At 32.0% G+C, this 26,177-nt stretch overlaps 1 protein-coding gene across 3 annotated transcripts; it reads left to right on the top strand.

Annotated features, from left to right (window-relative positions):
* The first annotated feature begins 2,921 nt into the window (after window positions 1-2,921).
* LOC143051502 (uncharacterized) lies at window positions 2,922-25,692 on the top strand. 3 transcript variants are annotated; one of them, XM_076224404.1, is made up of 12 exons: window positions 2,922-3,056; window positions 3,889-3,906; window positions 6,037-6,066; window positions 9,361-9,468; window positions 12,513-12,575; window positions 14,935-15,003; window positions 16,780-16,827; window positions 19,008-19,040; window positions 19,577-19,600; window positions 20,121-20,205; window positions 24,439-24,529; window positions 25,427-25,692. In XM_076224404.1, exons 1-11 carry the CDS (start codon window positions 3,014-3,016, stop codon window positions 24,506-24,508), a joined length of 591 nt encoding a protein of 196 aa, XP_076080519.1. In that variant the 5' UTR covers window positions 2,922-3,013; the 3' UTR covers window positions 24,509-24,529; window positions 25,427-25,692. The 3 variants fall into 3 exon arrangements, with proteins under 3 accessions (XP_076080519.1, XP_076080518.1, XP_076080517.1); XM_076224402.1 differs by having other exon boundaries at window positions 2,924-3,056; window positions 14,935-15,243; XM_076224403.1 differs by lacking the exon at window positions 9,361-9,468 and having other exon boundaries at window positions 2,923-3,056; window positions 14,935-15,243.
* The last annotated feature ends 485 nt before the right edge of the window (window positions 25,693-26,177 follow it).

Raw genomic sequence — 26,177 nt, 5'->3', positions numbered from 1 at the left:
ATGTATTCATTTACACGAGATAGGTTTTTATGTGAAAGTTGTCCTCTCCATCTCTTTACCGTATAGTAACCTATAAAAAGGTCCCGGCATGAGAAAATGTGAAATAAATCTAAGGAGAAAATCATCGGCCTGATTCATGCTAACGGGATTTGCTCATTGCTGAAACGGAGACCTATAGTTATTAACTTCTTTGACATTTTTTCTCTAATGGTGAGTTGTCTCATTGGAAGTTATACCACATCTCTTTTTGTATATAAACATAACTACGACAGACAGAAACCGAATACAACCACTGGATAACAAGTTCATGACTCAATACAGGCACATGGGGTACATGTAGGGTTAAACGTGATTGCGAGCGCCCAACCCCTTACTTATTGGGGATAGTTTAAAGTTTAAAGGACAAACTACAGAAATCAGTTATATGAATTTATGAATGAATAAATGGTTTATTAGAGTGCAACCTGAATATATACAATATAATGTACGTTGAGTATTAACATAATGATTCAGCCAGCCAAATAGGCTTATGATGCACTATCAGGTTTTAACTTTAAATGTTTTAGGTATAAGAAAATGAGGTCAAAATTATAACATTTAAAATGGTAACAAGCGGATATTTACAATAGACAGATTAAACAGTTTTTCACGTCTTATGTTGGAACATTCTAAAATAAAGTTTGCTACAAGTTTGCTATTAGCATTTAAGAGTACTGTAATGGCTTCCTTTAGTTATATTGAGCTAGTTTATCAATATGAATAGGAGGTATTACTAACTCCCGTAATAGTTTGTTTCGTGCATAAGTATAACGATCACAATAGATGAGGAAATGACTTTCATCTTCAACCGATCCTGAATTTTACAATTTACATAAACGTAGATTAGGTGGAATGTTTCTGTAACGACCTTGTTCAATTTCTAGTGGAAAAGTTCCGGCTAGTATAGAACGAATCCTTGACAGTGCCGTTACAAAATTTATGTACGTGTAGACGGGATTTGAAGTAATTTAAGTAACTTGACTTACGACAAAGCTGATCTAATAGTTTACTGTTGCAAATTACGTATTAAGTTGACTAACGACATTACTTGTTTGATGGGTTAAAACTGTTAAAAGTTGTGGAAATTGATTTACGACAAAGCTTATTTAATGTTTAACTGTTACGAGTAAAGTAGGTTGATTTACGACAAAGCTACGTTGATGGTTAACTGTTACGAGTAAAGTAGGTTGATTTACGACAAAGCTTTGCTGATGGTTAACTTTTATAAATAATAACAAAGCTTAAGATATTCATTGGTAAATTGTTGTTAAAGAGAGGAGAGCGATACAAAGGAACATTGAAACTCATAAGTCGAAAATAAACTCACAACGCCATGGCATTGCAAGTTAAAAAAAATAACATGAGCAACACGACGGGTGCCACATGTGGAGCAGGATCTGCTTACCTACCTGGTGGGGTTCGTGTTGCTTAGTCTTTAGTTTTCTATGTTGCGTCTTTTGTACTATTTGTCTGTTTGTCTTTTTATTTTTAGCCATGGCGTTGTCTTTTTATTTTTGATCTATGAGTTTGACTGTTCCTTTGGTATCTTTCGCCCCTCTTAAGTAAGCTGACTTACCACAGAGCTAATTTGATGGTCAGCTGTTACAAGTTAATAACTTACGTTGACTAACGTCAACACGGAAATTGGATGACTGACTGTTACGAATGTAGTAAATTGACTAAAGACGAATCTAATCTTGTGGTTAATTATTACCAACAATTTAAATTCTATCAAGAGAGGCGGTAGATACCAAAAGGATATACAAACTCATATCGAAAACGAACTGACTATGCGGTATGGGATTTGCTCATTGGTGAAGACCGTACGGTGACATATAGATGTTAATTTCTGTGTCATTTGGTCTATTGTAGAGAGTTGTCTCATTGGCAATTATATCACATCTTCCTTTTTTATATTGACAATTAAATGTAATGGTAAAAACACAATAAATAAGCAAAAGACAAACGACAGTCTACAATAAACAACGTAGTCTACAATAAACAACATAGTCTACAATAAACAACATAGAAAACATAAGATTAAGCAACAAAACATTGGTGATCTCAAAATCTCCGTGGATAATTAGATCCTCATCCTCTTCTGGTTCCCGTCGTGTTGCTCATGTAATTACAAAATTGGTAACAAGTTTTCTTAACTTAATTAGCTTTATGTATACGGTCCATCCCCTATGATAATCCTATGTGTGCCTTCGGAGAAGGGGTTGAGTTTCCAGGTGCAGTCTTTAATCCATTATTAAGCAGTTTTCGTAATGAGATATTCTGACAACACGAGGCTTTGAATTTGAGATTGCAAAATAATATTTCATTAAATTACGTTTTAGGATAGAAATAGTAAACAGTTAGTCACTTTTCCCTTTTCCGATTTCTATATAAACGTTTTTCTTATGGGACAAGCTGTCACAAACTGACCTCAACAAATGTATATAAATTATAGTAATTGTTTTTATTGAAACATAGGTCAATATGATCAAAAATAGAAATGTATCTTTTCTCTAATAGAGCCAATACTCCGTATTGAAGACATTATTTTGACCTATAGTCGTTTACTTTTACAAATTGTGACTTGGATGGAGAGTTGTCTCATTGGCACTGATACCACATCTTCTTATATCCATATAGTTTAAGTTAAAAATGGCGTTACGTCACAAGCACCCAGATATTTCTCATGACGAATAACGAACAATGTTTTCATTATATCTAGTAACATGATCCATGCTTAAAATAGCCGTCAGTTAAGGTACATAAAACCCGTGGTTACTATATGTGATCTTTTTGATGGAGCATAAAACTGTCTCATCTAGACAGCTAAGACCAGTTCGTAACAAAAATCATACATTTTTCATCATAAAATTTGTCATATTGTCACGTGGTATCATCTGTGTATTTGGTTGAATCAGGACAAATGAAATACTAGACTATTTTCTGTATCAGGGACTCAACATTTCAAAACAGAATGGCGGAATTTAAAATTGCAATTTTTAGCTTAGTCCTTCTAGGTAAGTCTACCATAATCAGTCTTTTTATATATATTTTGATTCGTTTTTTTATTATTCTTATTCTTAGGAAAGTTAAATAAATTGTACAGTATCTGAATTAATCTAACTTAATGTATAAAATTGTATGTACTATTTCCTGAAAAACGCAAATTTAACTCCGCAGCATATATTTCTGTTCCAAATTAGGAACCTCGTCCGTGGTTGTCTATTTTAAATTATTTAGATCATTAGGTTTTGAGAGCAGATCTTTGTTAATTTCTGTTTAATTTATTCATATTTGTTTAGTAGATTCCAGACGATGTTGTGCTTGACATATTGTATTTCGTTGATGATTGTAGTTTGTCATTTGAATTTAAGGACATTCAACATGTAATCAAATAAACTTTTATTTGTATTAGATTCGGGAATATTACTTACAAGTCTGTTCGAATGTTTAATTTGTCTTGTTACGATATATAAATTCATAATTTCCCAATACGGACATATTTCCTTGGTTGTATGATGTTCCAGGAAAGCATTTACTACAACTAATGTTTAAAGCTTTTCTTGTCTTCAAACAGAGATGATGATATAGTCTTTCTAGTCATCACGGCATGTTATTCCTTAAGAAAAATACAATAGCAAAAATAAATTCGGGTTCGAAAACAGGAATAAAAATAATCATATGAACTCCAAAAAGTTGTGAAAAAATGAACTCTTATGAGAGTGTATTATTTGTTGCATAAAAAGACTTTTACGTCATTACTTTTCTGCCTTTTTTGTGTAACTCTAAGCCTTGAAAATACATATCTATTAGCTGTTATAAAAGGTTTGTGTTTTCTCTATTTTACAGTCATCGCATCAGTTGAAGGTAAGTGATATTTTATTATACGTCATAGAATTTTATAATTTCGTAAATGTGAGAGAAACATTATTTGTTTGGCAGGTGACATCTAATATTTCATATACCGTCACGTGACGACTTTTTTGCTTAATCAGCCTCATGACCTCGTATCTTCTGTTTTATAGTTGATCACTTTTGGTACTGTTTATTTTTGTTCCTGGTGATAACCCTTGAATATGCACGTTTATTTTTTTTAAACGATAAACCTATAATTATTATAAAAAAAAAAGATATGGTATAATTTCTTAAGAAAAATCTCTCTACATAAGATAAAATGACACAAAAATTAACAATTCTAGGTCACCATACGACCTTCAACAATGAGCAAAACCCACAACGTACAGTCAGGTATTAAATCCCTAAGACTATGTTTTTTTGTTGCATGTTAATCTTGTATTTTTTTACTTTAGTGTTTATATTGAGTTATATTTTTTTTTTGCTTGTATATGGATGCCATTATATAGAATTATAATATAATTAGGGATACAAAATCAGTTTTATCAAGTACAGTACAACAAAAAATGTACAAAACTTTTGCAGTGTATGTCCGATTTGGTAGATCAAGTTCTTAGGGAGCTACCATTTGATTTTTATGGGGGGGGGGGGGGGGGGGCTAGGATGAAATTTGAAAAAAATAGGCAGGACAGGAGTTTTGAGTAAAAAAAAAGGCAGGATGAGACACTTTGCAAAAAAAAAGGCAGGAGGGCAATTTAGGTAAAAAAAGTCAGGATAAACTAAAAAAAAAAGGCAGGACCGAATAGAGTGAAAAATAAAAAGGCAGGACAGAGATTACAACTAAAAAAAAAATGCAGGACAAAATTTTTCATCCTAGCCCCCCCATAAAAATCAAATGGTAGCTCCCTTATGCAAATCGACAGAAATAGAATATGTCATAACGTTGTAAATTATGGGTTACTTAATCACAAAAGTCGATAAAACATTGACGTGTTTATCTCTCGTTTAGTACCAAGACAGAAGTTAGGCACATAGTGTACATATTCATGTTCTTATTCATATTTTCGGTTCACTTCCGGTAAAACCGAACAGGATGCACCCTGTCTGATAAATTCGTGCACCCTTTAATTTAATGGCTTTTTAGAATATTTTGGAATGCTGAATAAGTTTCCGTATTTTTGTAACCGAATGACATAAAAACTTGCTTTATTATATAAGTTTTCAATGTTGTTGTAATGTCAGAATGAATTGATTGATATTCAGCAATCCATAAAGTCATGCATTATAAGAAGTTACAAAGCAAGTCTGTTTTTGCTTCAAAATACTAGTTTTTCGGAAGACATACTTTGTATTCTTTAGAATATAAGTAATTTTTTAATAAATATATCCTTATTTAAACTGAAGGGGACTTTAGTTCGCTCGTCCTTACAGTTTACGACACTCCTTTATAGAACAGTTTACGACACTCCTTTATAGAACAGTTTACGACACTCCTTTATCTTTTAATAAATATATCCTTATTTAAACTGAAGGGGACTTTAGTTCGCTCGTCCCTACAGTTTACGACACTCCTTTATAGAATGCTCATTGAACAGTTTTTTTTTCTATAATGCCAGCATCGATTAGGGAGCTACCATTTGATTTTTATGGGGGGGGGGGGGGGGGGGCTAGGATGAAATTTGAAAAAAATAGGCAGGACAGGAGTTTTGAGTAAAAAAAAAAGCCGGATGAGCAACTTGGTAAAAAACAAAGGCAGGATGACAATTTGTGTAAAAAAAGTCAGGATAACTAGTAAAAGGCAGGACCGAATAGAGTAAAAAATAAAAAGGCAGGACAGAGATTACAATTAAAAAAAAAGCAGGACAAAATTTTTCATCCTAGCGACCCACCCCCCCCCCCCCCCCATCCCCCCTCCCCCCATAAAAATCAAATGGTAGCTCCTTTAGGTGTTTGGTATGTTATAACATCATAAGAATTCTAATACCATTTCAATCACTTCTATCAGTCCTTACCCAAAGATAAAACAACCGATAAATAACTTCCTTCTCTAGATGTTCAAATGTTTCAGATCCAGAAACAATTCATCTTTTCAGAAACTGAAGGACTATGGGTATATTTGATTGAAAACTTATCTATTTTCAGCCAACAACAGACATAAGCGACAAGCATGGGGTACGTAAATATGATTTTTGTTTACTTATGTTTCTAAAATTCTTTTCTAAGTCATCTAAAATTCTTCTCTATGTCATCTGATAAAGAAAGTTCTTTGTAAAATTTATATTAAATGTCAAACATTATCCCAAACCCAGTTGAGAAAAGATAGATCAATATATTTGGATAAAGGAAAGACTTTATTTTTCGGAGAAGAAGAAAAGAGTATGGGAAGTTAGTAAATCCAACACCAGAGCTTTGCCCATCCATAAAAAGTCTTTCTTTAAGTCAGATTTTTAAAAGAGGTCTACCAAATGATAATGAAACTGAATTAAATTGTAAAAATAAGGGGAAAATTCAAACACCTGAATATGTTGCACAATTACAGAGGACTGCTCGGACTACTTTGAACTTTCTTTACAGTGTCTGAGAAGTAAATCAGCGCGCATTAATCTCACATATTAAAATTGTAAGCATGTTAAATTTTGTATTCGTCGTAGAAGATAATTACAAATTATTCACTTTCTGTTTTATAGCATGTGTGCACAATTATGTATTGGATAAAATGTAATAATGAAATATATTTGATAACTTATATTATATTGTCGTCATAATAATCTATGTGTCGATCCTGCAATTTCTGAGCCTTTGAAAATATCATTGTGTACGCATTGTTTCCAATTTTCATTGGCAACGTAGAATTAGCGGAAAGAGCTAATTCTTCTGGATTTACAGCAAACACATATTAAATGAAAGTGAAAACATACAAGCATGCATATTGATGATATCGAAAAAATACATTCTGAAATATAAAATAATACATGTTGGTTCAACCCGTAATGAATAAGCAATTTTTATTTTTAATTTGATACGAATTCTGACGTCATATTTGAAGAAATAAAATGGAGACCAAAACATGACTTTTTTTAAGTTACAAAAGCAGATACAAATGTACTACTTTAAAACAAAATTCTTGGTAAGGTGGAAAATTTGATCAAGATAAAAAGAGTATTTTATGTTAGAAGGTACACACATAAGATTTGTAAGTACAATGAATTCAAGTGACAAGAACAGCGTTGTTTTACGACATTGAAGAGTTAATTTATGGCAGAAAACGTAACGGCTGTAACACATTAAGTTTATTTTGTGACATATTCCTCACATTTTATGACATTCATATTTATATGTTAATATGATAGGTTACGGGTCATTTATCGTAGTGTTCTAAAACTGATACAGTATCTTCACACAATTCTCTATTTTGTTTACTGAAAACTAACTTTTGTATCTTATATTGTTATTTATAAATAATGTATAAAGAAATTCAACATTAATGAGGGGGAGGACAGGGGGTACCCTTCTCCCTTCTCCCACCCCTCTTCTCCTTTCTTCTACCCCGGTTCTCCTTTCTCCCATTAGAATAAAACATCTCCTTTTGAGATATTTTTTCTTGAAATATTAGAAATTTTTTTAAAAGGAGAGATATTTTATTTTTTCTACTTTCTCCAACTTTTTCTCCTTTCTCCCAGCCTTCCTCTCCTTTCTCCCACCCCCTTTCTCCTACCCCCTTTCTCCCTGTCTCCCTTACCCCTGTCCTCCCCCTCATTAATGCGAAATGAGAGAAAGAAAACGGTTAAAATGTCAATTAAAAGTTATTAAAAAGCAAAATCATCGGTTCAAATTTATTTATTAATGATGTATTATTAGTTAAGAGTACTCTTTTGTATGCAACGCTAATTTTATGAATCATAAGGTTTCAACTTAAATTTTCGGTCAAAGGTCATAGAAAATATTTTGCTTTTCAAATTTCTTCCTTCGTATTATAATCTAGTGTATTTTTTTGATATTTTTGAAAGTTAACTCTTTCTTTTTAATTTTAGGATGACAATATACAATAAAATATTCCTCATCCATACATATATCTCTCAGAAGTATAAATGCTTTCACTGTTCTACCAATACAATTTGAAAGATTAATCTCTTTTTTGTAATATTATATTTTTTTTTTTAAAAGAGTTGGAATTTAATTTAGTTTCCATTTCTAACGTTTGTCTCATTTTTTTGTAAAAATACTTATATTAGCATTTACTTGTGTGTTTGTATATTTTGTCGTTATATTTCCCACATCTACTGGACATTTTAGTTTACAGGTACATGTATCTAATAATTTTACCTATTTTGTATGAAAACAATCTGTTGGATAATCCGTTGTGACATAATGATAAACTATATTCGGATGTGTATGTATCAATGTCATCGCTATATATAGTTTGTGACACTAACTGACATTTCAAAGTTTTTGATTTATTAAAAATTTCTGGGTCGAAAAGGTCCAGTCTTGAAATTCAACATTCAAGTTTATCAACAGTATCTAAGCGCATCCTATTAACGACTTTCGGCTTTGCAACTGCAACGTCAGTCGTAACAGCAGCAATTAATCATCTGTGTTTTAACATTAAATGTAGGCTTCTCATATATGAGAGACTTTATCTCCGAAGATATGAGAGGACTACCATCTGATTTACATAAGTAATATAGTTTTGATAATACAGTGACATAACTTGAAGATGTTGTATCCACTTCCAGAAGATGTTATGTTGTTCTGGATTATGAATGAAATGCTTCTTTGCTTTTATTTTTCTGTCATGAAATTGAATCCTTATTACTGATTTGTAAGGCAATATCAATCGTTGTATTATGTCATTTTTTTATTCAATTGAAAAAACTTGTTGCTGACAAATCATAACAAGTCTATGTCGCCTATACGTACGAAAGAATCAATAAATGGCAAAAATAAAACAGAACGCAGAACCTATTGCATACTTCATACAGATATGCGACATTAGTGTGTGCTTTTCGATTTTAGATTTATAAATATGAGACTTAATTGATATGTTTGTGTGATAGTCGATTATAATGCAACATCGTTTGTGCCGTTCATTTTGATTGGACATCGTCACCAATTTTTATGTCACCAATTCGAAGTTGATGCTATGAAAACGTACGCGCAAGTGCAGACGACGTACGAAAGATTTAAAATGTATGTTTTAACGATGTTTTCTGTCAGTTTGATGAGAATGGAGATACCAATATTGTAGTTTAAGCTCAGAAGGGTATGATTGTCGCAAAATACCCGTTTACTGGCTCGCCAGCTAGCCAGTAAACTTAATTTTCGATCATCAAATCTATTTGATGCCTTCGGAGCATAAAATGCAATACATTTATTTCCTAAATATACGGATTTAACAGTTACATTTGTGGATTAAATTATGGAACTGTTGTTAACACTGATATTATACAAGACACATTGTTGTAGGAACTGGTCCCAGTTTTCGCATAACTGATGGAGTCCCTGTCAACCACCAGAGCCCGCCTAGCAAAAAAGATCCACCACCACCGCCACCAAAACCCTCCTCCCCAAAAGGTGACCTCTCAATTCATGCAACCACATCCAAATCCCTTAATATAAGCATGACTTAATGTGTTACTAATATGTCTGCTACCTTGGTGATGGCTTACTAGTTTTGTTTAAATCTGAAAAGGAAATTAATAGATGCAACCATTATTTTTTTAAATACTCTAAAAATCTTACAATAATAAAAGGGAGTACATTTTTTAACATCAAAAACATTACATAAATTACAATCGAAAACAATCATCAAAGGTACTAGGGTTATATTAAATATGCCAGACGCAACGGTAACAGTATGTATATGAAATGAATATGTTTGAATAAATTACAAGGTAACAACTATCAAAAATATTCTAGTGCAATAAAGGTAACAACTGACAGATTCTTCTCTTGAACGTTGACACATTAACATGTGTTGTTTCTATTTTGTTTCTACTTGCATTTGTATTTACTTAATTTTTACCTCATCATATATATCGGGAAAGTGTTAACAGTAAAGGTATAAACTAGCAACAGCAAAATCCTTGTTTTGTTGATGTCAGTATCAAATGAATGGCAACGATGAGTCTCACATAATTTTGGTCCTGGCATCTATGATGAGTTTATTTAAGAAATAATTCATGGCAGTCGTAGATTTGTTTTCATTTAACCATGGGTTGGGCATTTATATTTGATTAGTTTACCCTCTGCGTTTGCGAGGGATAAAATATGACTATAAATGCCCAACCCATGGTTAAATGAAAACAAATCTACGGCTGCCATGAATTCTTTCGATTCTAACAGGACAAATTCGGTAATTTTGTTAACCTTAAAAACTCTATATATATAATACTGTTTGACTGTTCCGTTTTACCCAATTTTGATAATATTAGGATTTTATATAATTCAATGATTATTTTTTTTCAATCACATTTTTCACTTATATATTTTCTTCCAATGCAATTTTATTCGTTCTGAGGCGTACAAGAAGCTTTAAAACGCCCAGTATTTACATTTGATAATTTTTCTTTACGGAAAGATGCTTGTGACGTCATCTTGTTTCGTTGCCATGCTTAGACAATAACATCATTTCGCGAAATTTTCGTTTTATAAAATTTTACCATGAAAAATGATATTGGTGTAGAATAGAGATTAATATATTGTATCTGAATCTTGGCTACGTAAACTGGGGGTTTTGATGTTAAAAATTGAAAATATCTGGCAGTATAAATAAGTTGGTGGTAACGCGGAACAGCCGTTGTTGTGTATTACTGCGTTTGCGCTAAAGGTAGATATATTGTGATTATACTGGTTGACGATAATAGGTCGTCTTATTAGAATACTATATATTACACCTTAGTGTGTGACGTCTTTGTTAGATTAATTTGTATAAATGTTTAAATATTTTAGTCAGTTGTGTTGTATGTCTGTGATGTATGTGTACACAGTTTCGGCTGTTTTGTCCCAATTATTGTCACTTCAACCTATTATATCTGTTCGGGCTGTCACCTATTTTGTTCGAATATGTAAGAATTTTATAAACCCCCTCGTTTCGAAATTTTCCTTCGAGTTCGGTATATATATATATATTAAATGTATACATAAAAGGAGATGTTGAAAGTGCTCCAATGAATAGTCCACAGAACAATGTAAAATAAGGAACGGGACACAAAGGTCAACGTCTTTAACAATATACATAATACGTAAGTCAACCCCTGAAGCGCCCAGTTTATAGCTGATTTTGTATAGGTCTTTTAATCAACAAACTACTTAATAAGAAGAACGTTAAACTAAAATATGTGAAGAAATCATCTTTATTCTGTTAACGGTTAACTTATACAAAAAGTCATGTATTATGTCTTTTCGATGCCACTGCTGGTGGAGATTTATTTCTCCGAGGGTATCACCAGCCAAGTAGTCAGAACTTTTGTGCTGACATGAATTATCATTGACATGGTTATATTTATAAGTTAACTGTTTACAAAATTAAGAATTTATGAAATTTTAAGGCTTTTCAACCTCAGGCATAGATTACCTTAGCTGTATTTGGCAAAACTTTTTGGAATTTTGGTCCGTACTGCTCTTCAACTTCATACTTTATTTAGCCCTTTTAACTTTTTGGATTCGAGCGTCACTGATGAGTCTTTTGTAGACGAAACGCGCGTGTGGCATATATACAAAATTTAGTCCTGGTATCTATGATGAGTTTATATACTGTTTTATCAATTCTTTCAATCCAGTTATTGTTTGTCAATTATGTTACTTCGAATAATATTTTAGTTCTGAGACGGTTTGAATAAGAGCTACATAATTAACTTTAAAACTAATCAATACATTTTATATTTTTGTAATTAGACAGTCTTATGCCCAATTGACAACAAGACATTTTTAAAAACAAACAAAAAAAACCACACTTTTAGACAAAAATGATGATAGGAAATATCAAAGTACTACTTTGCTTATAATGTTTATTGTCTATTAGTGTTATAAGCCTCTTTCTGTTATACTAATCTAATCCAGTCTTGCACAATCTACTAAAATTGTTTTTATCAAATAACCGCCCTGCCTAGCGCACACACCCCAGCTTTGTGCATGCCATTTTGTATAAATACCTGGCGGCTACTGCAAATGTTATAATCTTTTACCTTATATCATATGTTTTACCTGTTTGTGCCAAGGTGTTGGTGTCCATACTCTCCATCTTCAAAATAATGAATTGTCGTGATACTCCATTTATAAATTAGAAATATGTTTGAGTCTTCAGTCTTTAATTAAAAGTTTTTTTACTCGTTCCTTATATTTGTGAAATACTTTGAAAGTTGATCTTATTTTTTTTTATCAGGTATTGACATTGTTGGTACAACTTAATGTTAAATGAGTAAATCATAATATAAACTTGTTAATTGTTAAGCTACAAATTGAAAATGATACAAGTTATTAACTTAACCTTATCAAATTAAAAATGGTTTAAATGTTATCCTCGACGCGATACATGTTAAGTCTTTTCAACAATAAACATACACATTTCATGATATTCATCTGGTTTCACTTAAAATTATTGTTTATATTTTAAATAGGTCAACAAAATCCATGGATGACCGGAAGCGGAACCGGTAACAATGGCCTTGACCTAATGAACAGTAAGTGAATAACATTAAGAAAAGTTAGATATAATGCATTTGAAAAACAATGTTTCTCAGCAGTGAAAAAAACATGCTGCATTATATTGTTTATAACAGCATAATTTTTATCTAATTTCAGCCTCATGTCAAATATATCAAAGATTATGAAATTTAAGATGCAACATTTGGACCTACAAATGAATACTAGTATCGAAAAGAATGTAAAAGTAACATAGGTACTTTCAGAGATATACTAAAATGATTATTTTGCAAATATTTGGGATAAACGTAAATGTGCATTAAGTATTGATAATTTGACTTTCCATTGCATTTTTTTAAAAGGAAACCGTATCTTACGAGTTTTCTGTAAATTCATACATAATTGCCACTTCGACTCTTATTTTGATATCAATGTTCGGATCGCCGAATTCATTCTTGCTGTGTCATAAATCATAAAATCATAAAACTGTTTCTGAAGTATAACTAGCTCAATGTTCAGCTGTGTTGATATGCAATATCATTGCAGAGGACATATTTTATATTCATTTTGAATTGTTCAAAACGCTTAGGATTTTCTACCACCAGGTTTACTTTAGCTGTATTCAGAAATTTTGGTTATCACTGCTCTTCAAATTCATACCCTATTTGGCCTATTAACATTTTTTTTGATTTGAACGTCACGGGTGAGACTTCTGTAAATTAAAACTGCGTCTGACATGCACAATTATCACCCTGATATCATTGATAAGTGTTTTCCTAATGCTCTTGTTCAAAGTATGATAAATTTCCATCGGTTCGCACAATTAAGTCCCTGTTGTCTAATTGAAGCAGCACATAGGGCACAACTTTAAGAAGTCCAACATTTATAATTATACTGAACTGAATAAGTGCTGAAAAATTGAAAAGACTTCTATTTACGTTAACATACAACTATCCATTAAACATTCCACTTGCAGTTGTTATGCAAAGAGTAACTACTTTTTTATAAAATACAAACTCAGGTTAAAATAATTTATTTGAATGTTGGAACGTAGCATAATGAGTTATCAAATATTTATTGGTAATTAATTTAATTTTGGATGTAACGCGTCTTCTGATTGGCTGACGTTATTTTGTTATTAGCCCATAGACATAATTTAGTCATGTTACCGTGACGTCATCAACGTTTTTTCATGGTGTTCTACGGTTAAAAATGGAATTTAGAATTAAATTATAAGAAATGACTGTAATATTTTTTCTGTCTATTCGAAATAACATAAAAAATGTGGTGCACACTGTTAAATAACCCGCTACGCGCGTTATTCAGTGTGCACCAAATTTTTTATGTTATTTCTTCATAGACAGAAAAAATATTACAGTCATTCCTTAATCATTTATTGCACATTTCAGTAATTATGATTTCATTTTCATTGCATGCTTACTGATTGAAAGAACAATCGGACTTTTACACTTTATTATAGTTATCAAAGATAACAGGTTTGTAATTTGATTCGCCAGGCGCGCGTTTCGTCAACATAAGACTCATCAGTGACGTTCAGATAAAAAAATAGTTAGAAAGCCGAACAAGTACAAATCATATAGAGTTGAAGAGCATTGAGGAACCAAAATTCCAAAAAGTTGTGCCAAAACACTGCTATAAACCACCCTGAACATGTTAGTTATATGTTGTCCATTCGTTTGATGTTTTTTATTTTTTTTAAATTTGCCATTTGATTAGGGACTTTCCGTTTTGAATTTTCCTCGGAGTTCAATATTTTTGTGATTTTTTTTTAAATATGTTATTCCTTAAGTAATGAAAAATATACCTTAAGGGGGTTCGCGGGTCTAAATCATTTATATAGGATTTCTCTATATTTTTCTATAAATGAACTTTATCTTATAGTTAATAGAAAATTAAAATAAAAAAGTGGGGTCACCGTTCATTTGCGCTCACAATCTGCCTTCGAAAGAAGAATACATTTTTGTAAAGGTGGTTGAAGTAATAGGAGAAATATAGGTAATATCGAAATAAAAAAAGAAATTTATTACAGAAATCGCTCAAATTTTACAATAATTTAGTTTAAGTACAGCTTATATGGAAATTATATTAAAAAATATATGTCACCGATGAGTTAAAAAAGATATTTCAATTTTAAAGCCAAAAAAGGGCATTTTTCCACCAAAGGGAGATAATTTGGAACTTTTTCAATGATGTACACATTTTAAATGTTATCTGGGGCCAACACGAATTGATTGTTTTGAATGATTTTTGTACCATATGATAAAGTAACAACTACAAAAGGTAATAAATAAAATTTGTAGTGAAAAACAAATGTTTATTTTTTTCTGAATTTTTTATACCCTCGAGCCTCCTTAAACGTTTCATTCTGTTTTTCAGTGATGGGAGGAGGAGGAGGAATGAACTTTGGTGGAGGACGTAACACAGGCATGGGCGGCTCTGGTCGAGGTAATACAGGGTCTCAAAACAGGTGGGATCACCCACCGCCACCAGGGCATAATCAACATCCGCCGCCACCTCAAAATCATAGGAATTCACAACCACCGCCGCCACCACAACAGAATTGGAATCACCCTCCGCCACCTCAAAATCATTGGAATCATCCCCCACCCCCACAAAATTGGCACCATCCACCTCCCCCTCTCCCAGTAAATCCTGCCCCGAAAAAACCAGCTGCCGATGTTGCAGGTAAATAGTGTATAGCAAATATGTTTGGTATCCTGTAGTTTTCCAAAATCCTTCCCGTCACCTTCTTTAAGACTCTTTCATGTCAGTGGAACGCATCTCTCTTCTAATGTTCACGTGTTTTTGGAACACACATTTCCTTTAATGTGCATGTGTTTGGTGGGACACACCTTCCTTTAGTGTACACGTTTTTTCAGAACACATCTTCCCTTTAATTGACACGTATTTGGTGGAACACATATTACTTACAATGGTCAAATGTGTGGTGAAACACACGTTTCCTGTAATGAACACGTTTGATGACCTAAGTCCTTTCTATGATGGGTTGGTTGTCATACCTATTTTCCAATTCGTTTGTTGTTTTCCTTCCCTATTAACGTTATGTATTGGTGTACAGTAATACTCACTAATACCATATAATGATTAACATATGTAACCTGTTATTTAAATTTCATTGAACTACTCTCCAAATCACGGACTCTGGCTATGTAGTATCTTTAATTGTATGTATTTTTGTTATCATATTCTATAAAAGATTTATCTATCTGATGCTGATCGAGTTTTAGGAAATTTTTTGATAATGAAAATAATTAAAAGTTAAATTCATTAATCATTTTTAAGCATTCGATCTAAAAAAATATAATTTCAATGTGGGTTACTTTGTACTCTGATTCGTTTTCATTGTTGCATGTACCACTATTAATCTGTCCTTTTTATGTATATTTCATTATGTCTCAAATCATCCATTCAAATTGTTCTAATTTTCTTGGTACATTAAAAAAAAGGTACAAAAATGTATATATAAAATGTTTACGACTATGTGTTGGTCTAGTCACATCTGCATCATTCTCCAATTCATAAAAGACTGTTCGTCTTCTTCCATTGGTAATGTGTTACATGTGTAATGTTCTTTATTCAACTTTATTGTACGTTTTCTTATGTTCTATTGATATTTAAATTTGTTATCAACTTCTAACTATTTACAATTTTAACGCATGTACAGTTTCAGTTTTGTCAATCAATATATTATTTTCTTAATATATCAAGACAATTTAAATCATTTAAGCAACATTTTGAAATATGTTTTCATTTACTAAGCTTTTAATGTTATATTTTCAATTCTGCTAAGGTATGACTGTGGTAGCAAACATATTTACTTTAAATTGCGATGTGTATGCAAGACTTGTATTCGAGGCATTATGAAGTGAAGTTTCAAAGTTTAAAGTTTTCTTTCAATTCAAAAATCTAAAATTAATATGCTTTGTAAAATAACGATCAATGATATTGTAGATATAATAGTATAACTTTCGTTGATCTATTCTGATATTGTGAATAAGTGACTTTCAATAATTTATACGATTTATTACTGTCGTATGGAATTTTTAAGCCTTCGGAAAAATAAAGTAGCAAATGTTGTTCAAGTTATTTTCAATATGAATTTGACGTGAAATTTACATGAAAAAATTTCACGTGAAATTCACATAGAGTAATTTACATGAATTTGTTGATTTTTTAAAATTATATTGTCTAACGTAACAGGTACCTTAGCTGCATTAAGACGACAACTAATGATGGGAATCGGTGTAGGTGAGTCGATGATGTGGATTAGGATGGTCGTTTCATGATACTGTGGATTCATTTATTTTCGTGGGCGCCAATTTTCTTTGACGGGGAAAAATTTACATTTTGGTGGATATTTACCTTCACTAAAATTAATTTGGCTCGTTTAATTTTCATAAAACTTTCACAAAGTATTTACTTTGACCCTTTGACAAAAATATAAAAAAAAATCAAAAAGTTTGAACCCACCATTTTATCAAAAAAAATTACACTGGTTATATAGCAGTTTGACAAACACTAATTTTGATCATTGCGAAGCTTAGTATTGCCTTCACAATGCAATGTAATTAAAACGTTTAGCTGATTTTACAGAGTTATCTCCCTGTAGTGTAAGGTACCACCTTAATTTCTGAATTTTTTTACACACGAAATCAATGAAAATTGATATCCCACAATTAATAATGAATTCAAAGTAGTTTTAATACTCAATAAACCCCTGGCTTCTTTGTCCCAGCTATGAGTTGAACATTTAATTCAAAATGAGGGCAAACGATACCAAAGGGATTGATTGATTGATTCTTGGTTGCTTAACGTCCAGTGGCAAATATTTCATGCATATTCAGGACGAGAACAAGTTCACAATAAATACAATAGGTAGGTTGTTGTAATAGAGGCCATCTAGGATGATGATCGGAGAAATTTGGACTGCCACTGGAAAATGAGGGTATATTGGATAGGGACAGAAATTTTGCCTTGCAACAGGCCACCTACGGACCCCTCAAAGAGTTGTTGCAAGGGTTCTTAACGTGCATAGAGCATGGCACTTTCTTTACACGAGGCATCGGATTTAACGTCCCTTTTTGACGGACGTGACTGCGAACTTGATACATCCCGCACAGCCAAACGGACGCCCCACTTAAGCAAGCGTTTTACTGCCGGCCGGGAGAAGACCAAGTAACCATATTTCTATACCCAAGTCACCCTTGGGGTTCGATACCAAAGGGATGTTCAATCTCTCACCATGAAAAAGAAATAAAAATGTCATTACAAAAAAAAGTACGAAAAACGACGAAATCATAAACGACAATATACAAAACACAATATAGAAATCAAGACTGAGCAACATCATTCATAACAGGTGGTAATCTCAGGTACTCTGAAAGGTTTAGCAGATTCTGCTCCAAATATAGCACCGGTCGTGTGGCGATTGTAAGTACTAGAAAATACCCGGTTGAGTCTTATTCGGTATGTCAAATTCGAGGAAAAGAAGACGAGTTTTTGTTATAACAATCGATACATACACACACTTGGATCTGATATGCACTTTAAGCGACATATTTTTTTTTTATTTCTTATTTAATTTTTTATCAAATTCATTACCTTTTTTTTACGCTCATTTCATAAGAAACTTCAGCAGCGTATTTTTATTTTAAATTTACATTTTCGAACAAACACACATGCATACATCTTCATTTTCCATAATTTTGATTATTAAATAAGAGTATTAACAATACACCTAACTCCAAGAGAAATTAAAAAAGAAAGGTGAACGTCTCTAAAACCTGACAAAATCATAATTTCAATTGTATCGATAAACGAAATGAATAGAGAAACAACTGCTATATTCCTGATTTGGTACAGACATTTTCTAATGTAGAAAATGTTGGAATAAGCCTGGTTTTATAGCTAGCTAAACCTCTCACTTTTATGTCAGTCGTGTAAAATTCACTGATAGTTCCCTGTCTTTCCATGGAGCATGATATCTCCATTGTCTTTCCATGGAGAATGATATCTCCATTGTCTTTCCATGGAGCATGATATCTCCATTGTCTTTCCATGGAGAATGATATTTCCATTGTCTTTCCATGGAGTATGATATCTCCATTGTCTTTCCATGGAGTATGATATCTCCATTGTCTTTCCATGGAGAAGGATATCTCCATTGTCTTTCCATGGAGAATGATATCTCCATTGTCATCCATGGAGTATGATATCTCCATTGTCTTTCCATGGAGTATGATATCTCCATTGTCTTTCCATGGAGTATGATATCTCCATTGTCTTTCCATGGAGCATGATATCTCCATTGTCTTTCCATGGAGTATGATATCTCCATTGTCTTTCCATGGAGAACGTTTTTCCTTGTTTTATCATCCTGACGGAGATGAATAATATTCTAATGATTTAATACTTTATTTTTGTAATAGATACACCAGACCACAAGAAGGGATTTAATCCAGGTATCTATATAAAACACATAAACCTATTTAACGATGAAATGTAGTAAAAATGTACATATTTACAGTTTTTTGTTAAATTTAATCTAATTATCATTTATAACCAGCTAGACCCAAACTTTAAACCTAAAACTATTCAAGATAAATAAAAAGATATATTGGAGCTTTATAGAGTAATCCTTAAAAGTTTTAAAAATGAGGTCCACGTTGGTCAATTATATATATTCTTATATGATAATTATTATGACTGGTTTAGAACTTTATTCAAATGTTATATATTTCTTTTGTACATGTTATTTTGCAATAAAACCTGTCAGAGTTTATTTTTTTACAATAAAGTGTTGTAATTTTATAAAAATGAAGCTGGAATTTATGTCTCAATACAAGATAAGTCTAGATAAGGACTTTCATTAACAATTATGTTTTAAATGCCTTTCAAATATTAACAATACAGTATGTATTTAGTCAAAACAGCTCTTTTTGGAGTCTTCTTGTCAAAGAAAAATAATAAGAATTTTCTAAATCTTTTTTTTTTTCAGCTCCAGTAGAACTTCTTCACTATGGTATGTATATATCTAAGAATTAGTGTTTAACAATTTAATTTCTCGAATACTTTACTTCGCGATCAGCCTTTCTAATCCCATTATACGCTGATTAAATTACGCAATTTTAAAATGAACTTGATGTTAATAAAATATTCGCTCGCAAACAATTATTTGTTTTACAGTACTAGTAATTGTAAATATTCACATAGAGCAAAATAGTATTATTCAAACATTTACTTAATTGACATTGGTGGACTACGGCTGTTATCTGCTCTATGGTTGGGTTGTTGTCACTTTGACATATTCCTCATTTCCATTCTAAATTTTATTGATATTGACTTTGAACTTTACAAATCAGGTTCATCGATCAGGCAGCAAAACATAATTGTATGGTAAAAAAACACACACAAATGTTTGATATCAACGAGTTTCCTCTGAAGAGGTTATACTGCTACTGTTTGTGATAATCTCATTATTGATTATCAATGTAAATAAGGTGTCCAATGATACAAGTTATTATACTTTCTTTATGTTATAGGATGTCCACATGAACTACCTGTCCAGCAATGCGTTGTTAATCCATGCCCAATTAGATGTAAAAGATTCCCAATGGCCAAATGCTAGTAAGTAAAAGATTCCCAATGGCCAAATGCTAGTAAGTAAAAGATTTCGAATGGCCAAATGCTAGTAAGTAAAAGATTCCCAATGGCCAAATGCTAGTAAGTAAAAGATTTCGAATGGCCAAATGCTAGTAAGTAAAAGATTCCCAATGGCCAAATGCTAGTAAGTAAAAGATTCCCAATGGCCAAATGCTAGTAAGTAAAAGATTCCCAATGGCCAAATGCTAGTAAGTAAAAGATTCCCAATGGCCAACTGCTAGTAAGTAAAAGATTCCCAATGGCCAACTGCTAGTAAGTAAAAGATTCCCAATGGCCAACTGCTAGTAAGTAAAAGATTCCCAATGGCCAACTGCTAGTAAGTAAAAGATTCCCAATGGCCAACTGCTAGTAAGTAAAAGATTCCCAATGGCCAACTGCTAGTAAGTAAAAGATTCCCAATGGCCAACTGCTAGTAAGAAAAAGATTCCCAATGGCCAACTGCTAGTAAGTAAAAGATTCCCAATGGCAAAATGCTAGTAAGTAAAAGATTCCCAATTGCCAAATGTTAGTAAGTAAAAGATTACCAATGGCAAAAATGCTAGTAAGTAAAATAATAAAAAGAAGATTCAGTCCTGTGGAATCATTAATATTCGCTGGATACTAATTTTCGTGGATTTCGTGGGTACAGGGGACACTGTGTCTAAACCACACCGGCAAAATTTGCTCGGACTCGATGGTATCTAACATCCGGCACAATGACGGAACACCAATAGACAAAAGAAAGGTAGGTTTCTCCTTATTTTTTTATTTTTTTTATGATATAGAAGAATATATATACATATACAACTATTTTCTATTGTGAGATACAATATTTTCTACAACCGTTCTATATTAACGGAGAAATAAGTCAAAATGCATGTCAAAATGACGAATTGAGTGAACCTTGCCTCGAAATTGTTTAATTTCTCGTTAAATTGTTCACATTGTACGGAAAGAAAGGTACGGGAAGATAGATATTGACACGGAGATTGCAAATTTAGTTATTATTAGCATCTCCATAATTGTATCTCTGTGTATGGAACGAAAGAAATGGGTCATGTCAAAATGGAACTGGCCGGTTTCGTCAATGTATACAACCCGGTTTCGTCATAGATTTCAAAATGCATAACCCGGTTTGGTCAAATAAAAAAAATCATAATTGCATTACATTATAATTGATTATTCAACTTCAGCGTTCAAAAGGAGTTTTGTGGGTCGTTGGAAAACAAGTTCGTTCACCGGACAACGGCTTATTATTTATATGAGTCTCAGATTCAAATAAATAATAAGCAAAAACTTGAATTCCTACTCTTATAAAACACAAATATTTTAATTTACTTTGCATTCCGAAATTTTTTAACAGCGTATTGAGATTAAAGCTCTCTAAATATGCGTTTTCTATATGAGTTATGGGAAAATATGTTGAACATGTTTAAACTTGAAATTAAAGTTTACGGTCTTAAAAATCAAAACACACAATTGATATGTGATTTTCTCGCACAAAAGGATGGACACCTTTATAAGTAATCTAATCATTCTATGTATGTAATCTTTTCTACAATCGTTAAAAATAAATCTTCATAAGGATAAACGTTGATAATAAGACAACTGTATATATGCATGCATAACCGACATAGAAAATGAATGTAGGATATCAACTACCATGCATTAAATTTTTTTTTTTTATCCCTTATTGTAACTATACTGCTATGTACAAATTAGTATAATAGTCTCAGGTCATCAACAAAATTCAATAATAATTATTTTGTTATCATTACTAAAAAAACGAGTCTGTACTGTCGCCGTTGTGTTATGATGATCGTACACTGACGTTGTTTTTTTCAATATTTTTTATTATTTGTACTTTTGTTGTACTGTTTGTGTCAGCGACAACACTTTGACCTAGTCCATTCCCGAATAACACGCTTGTAATTCCATGGTTGTCTTTGGTTGCTTTATACCATATGCGTTTTGAACATAAAATAGGCAGGTAGTTTTCTTGTTTGAATTGTTTTACATTTATAATTTAGGGCCCTGTTATAGCTTGCTTTCATGCAGTTTGCGTGTTTTTCTCATTGTTTAAGGCATACGCTGACCTAAACTTGATTAATTCAACATAATTTTTGTGTCTAAAAGAAAGTTGTCTCATTGTCAATGTTTATAGGATAAGTGGTTACCGTCACTTCTTCTTAACAAGACCTAGATATAAATGACGGTCATGTTTTGTAAACCAACTTTTATTCACATTGAAAATACAAAACTATCAGATATTGTTTTCGAAAGTTATCTTGAAGTTTCAATTGGATTTGAACTACAAAAAATGAATTTGAACTGTAAAATTAATGTGAAAAACATGCCTATGAAAATAAATGTGCCTACCAGAAACGGGGAGAAAGTTACAAATCTCACTGCGATGTTATGGATGCTTAAGTGTGAAAACTCGCTTAAGTGCGCAAGTAACACAGTATATATAGTACCAGAAAATCTGGCAGGACTGCATGCATGATTAATTTGTGCAGAACAGTATAGACTATAGTCGGTTTTGGACTGTTCGTCAATGATTGAATGCATAAATGTATTAATAATTGATAGTAAATATTGTAAACTAAGTGTATATAATATAGTATAGTAAATTAAAATTATGGCACAATCAAAACACATCCTTTTATTTTTCATCTTTACATACTACTATTATAAACAAAGAAAATATAATAATGTTACAAAATAATTAGATACCAGTGTTTGCTTTTCAGTATTTATATTCCATTTAAAATTAGTTTGAAGTTAAGTGAAATAAGGGATACGCCTTTCATTACGAAAATGTGTGTTATCATAATTAACTTTGTCCAAAAGTGCCCGTTTAAAATAGATATTAACACGCCAAGTTTACTTTACAATAAATATATATTTAAATTCTCGAAAGACAATGTTCAGATCCGTGCCAAAGTTTCTTTTCATAAATTGTTTGTTAAAAAAAACAAAAAAAACCGGGTGATATATATAGACGAAACCGGGTGATTGTGTAGTAACAACATTGACGAAACCGGTTTATTTTAATTTGACATGACCCTTTTCTTTCGTTCCATACACAGAAATACAATTATTGAGATGCTCATAATAACTAAATTTGCAATATCCGTGTCAATATCTATCTTCCCGTACCTTTCTTTCCGTACAATGTGAACAATTTAACGAGAAATTAAACAATTTCGAGGCAAGGTTCAATCAATTCGTCATTTTGACATGCATTTTGACTTATTTCTCCGTTAATATAGAACGGTTGTAGAAAATATTGTATCTCACAATAGAAAATAGTTGTATATGTATATATATTCTTCGATATCATAAAAAAAATAAAAAAATAAGGAGAAACCTACCTTTCTTTTGTCTATTGGTGTTCCGTCATTGTGCCGGATGTTAGATACCATCGAGTCCGAGCAAATTTTGCCGGTGTGGTTTAGACACAGTGGGGGAACCACGAATTTAAATGTTCAACGAATTACAAATTTTCTGAAGGAATGAATGCAGACTATGCCAAAACCACGAATTTAACAATCCACGAAAATGTAAGTTTTGGACAATCCACGAAAATTGGTTCCCACGAAATAAAATGAAACCACAGTATACCTAATTATCACAAGGGTGTCATGAATTATGGTAAGACCAAGTTTGCACAAAGGTATACATAATGATCAGTTTACTCAATATACTTCAATTGATAATTTCATTTTTTTCTTGTTTATAATATTAAAATCATCACTGACTATAAACGCTATAAGTAAAAATCAGAAGATTACTAAATACCGTTGTAGATCTGGAAAAAGTATCAAATCTATTTTATAAACGGAAGCGAAGCGAACGACGCAATGACAAACATCTAAAAATAAACCCGAACAAAAGAAAATAAACCTAATTACATGTAAAGATCGAGAATCTCAACCCAAACAAAAGTTTTGAATGGACGGGTCTGCAGTTCCAGTGTATTGTTCATAAATTTGCCAGTATTTTTTAGTAATTGTAACATACTACTATATGTTTTTGTGTACATTCTATATAAATATTAATTCTTAAAATTAAAGGGCTAAAATTTGATCTGTACGGTAAAAAAAATATAAAATTATACTGCCAATCCGGAATAACAAAACTGCCCTGTAAGTGCATCGAAACATTTTGAACATGTACATATACAATGATTTTTAACTGTATATTTTTTTCCAGCACAAATGCTTGCGGAGGTTGTGCACCAGAATGGATACAAAATGGCATGAAAATTATTGACTGTGATTAAAGTATTAGTCCTATATAAAAAGTATGTAAGATGTTGATGGGTTTTGTATAAATATTCAGAGTATATATTTATTTCATACTTTAATGCTGCATTGAAGATTTCTAGAGACGACTTAACAGTAGATGCCCATGATATTATTAAAACGTTGCTTTTCCATTATTAAAGTAACACCCAAACAGTGTCAGAGATTAACTACGAAATAAAATAATAACACCACAGAAAACTTTAATATTTAGTTACACAAACCAAACAAAGAAATTATGTAGCTTCGGAAAGGTAAACAACTCAATCATGATGGCGTCTGTAAAACTTTGAAAAAAATTCAACTTTAAAATTACTTCTTAATACTGATATTAAAAAACACGCAAACGAGCATGATGATAAAAGAGGCAATTTTATGGAAATCTCATGAACTCCCAATTGTATCTTGGGACTGAGTGCAGAGTCGTATTGCGGGTAGTGAATTCATAACAGGAGATTCTAACGCTGTTGTCGCATTCAGTCTCAATCCTTTTGGAGTTCATGATTTTTTCTCAGTTTTGATACCTTGCATTATCTCTTTAAAATCAACGTGATAGATCTGTTAACCTTTTCTGCCTTGACTTCTTATTGTGTATTTATATATAAAAAAGGAAGATGTGGTATAATAACAATAGGTCACCGTACGGCTTTCAACAATGAGCAATGCCCATACCGCATAGTCAGCCTTATAAGGCCACGAAATGACAAATGTGAAACAATTCAAACGAGGAAACTAGCGGCGTTCTATACTTACAAAAATTAAGAACAAAAAACAAGTAATGCAACACATCAACAAACGACAACCACTGAATTACAGGCTCCTGTCTTTATTATTAGACCTACGTTAAAGTGTTGTTACCAGCTTGATTCATATTAAATAGTTTTATCTTATTTCAGACGATTTTGACTTTCAGTGCGGAATGGTGGACACAAAGGACAATTAAAGTGCGAATGTTTTGTTTGTTTAGTCTCCGGACTGTGTCATGTAGTTGTGTTTAAACAACTATCCACTTTTACCTACCCGATGAAATATTTTATTATATTGTGTATCCAAAAACAATAGAGAATCTAAATAATAATTTTTCACAGTATCTAGCGACAGTGTGCTTCTGATATTCTTATCATTCAAAATCAATACGAGAAATATGAAATTATAAAAACAACTGGCTCTTTCTTCTTTATTTCTGTCCATTGTTTGAATATATTATTTATATATTTTCTATATTTAATACTGGGGAGATTATATAATTCACTCAAGGCGTATATATGTACATAAACATGTATTTCTTTAAAGATTTGTTATGTTGTTGATTTATTACTACTTCATATTTTATTTTTAATCTTTCGTCGATATTTTTTTGTGGATGTCGTAAGACCATAATCGTGCAATGGTTAGACATGACTTGATGATTCCGCTTTCGAACAGAAATTTTGTTATAGAAATTATGCTCGTTGGTTGCTGTCGGACGTACAAATGTATTTTGTTTTTCATTTGCTTATAGTAAATCTGGTTGTTAGTTTTCTCTTCTGTAATGGTTTCGAATTTCCTTTGTCACCTTCGGTAACTGTTTCGGTATGGATTGTTCCCAGTGTTAAAGTTTGTATGGTTAGTTTCTTACTCTGTTCTCAGTGTTGAAGTTCAAATGGT

This window comes from Mytilus galloprovincialis, chromosome 11 (assembly GCF_965363235.1).
Source record: "Mytilus galloprovincialis chromosome 11, xbMytGall1.hap1.1, whole genome shotgun sequence".
NCBI lineage: Eukaryota > Metazoa > Mollusca > Bivalvia > Mytilida > Mytilidae > Mytilus > Mytilus galloprovincialis.
The sequence above is the reverse complement of the archived record's forward strand: the minus strand, read 5'-3'. Positions and strand labels throughout refer to the sequence as shown.

Coding starts and splice junctions, on each gene's coding strand:
- LOC143051502 (XM_076224402.1), top strand. CDS start 3,014: ATGGCGGAATTTAAAATTGCAATTTTTAGCTTAGTCCTTCTAG. Junction 16,828..19,007: donor AATGATGGGAATCGGTGTAG/GTGAGTCGATGA, acceptor TTTTTGTAATAG/ATACACCAGACCACAAGAAG. Junction 19,601..20,120: donor AGTAGAACTTCTTCACTATG/GTATGTATATAT, acceptor TTTATGTTATAG/GATGTCCACATGAACTACCT.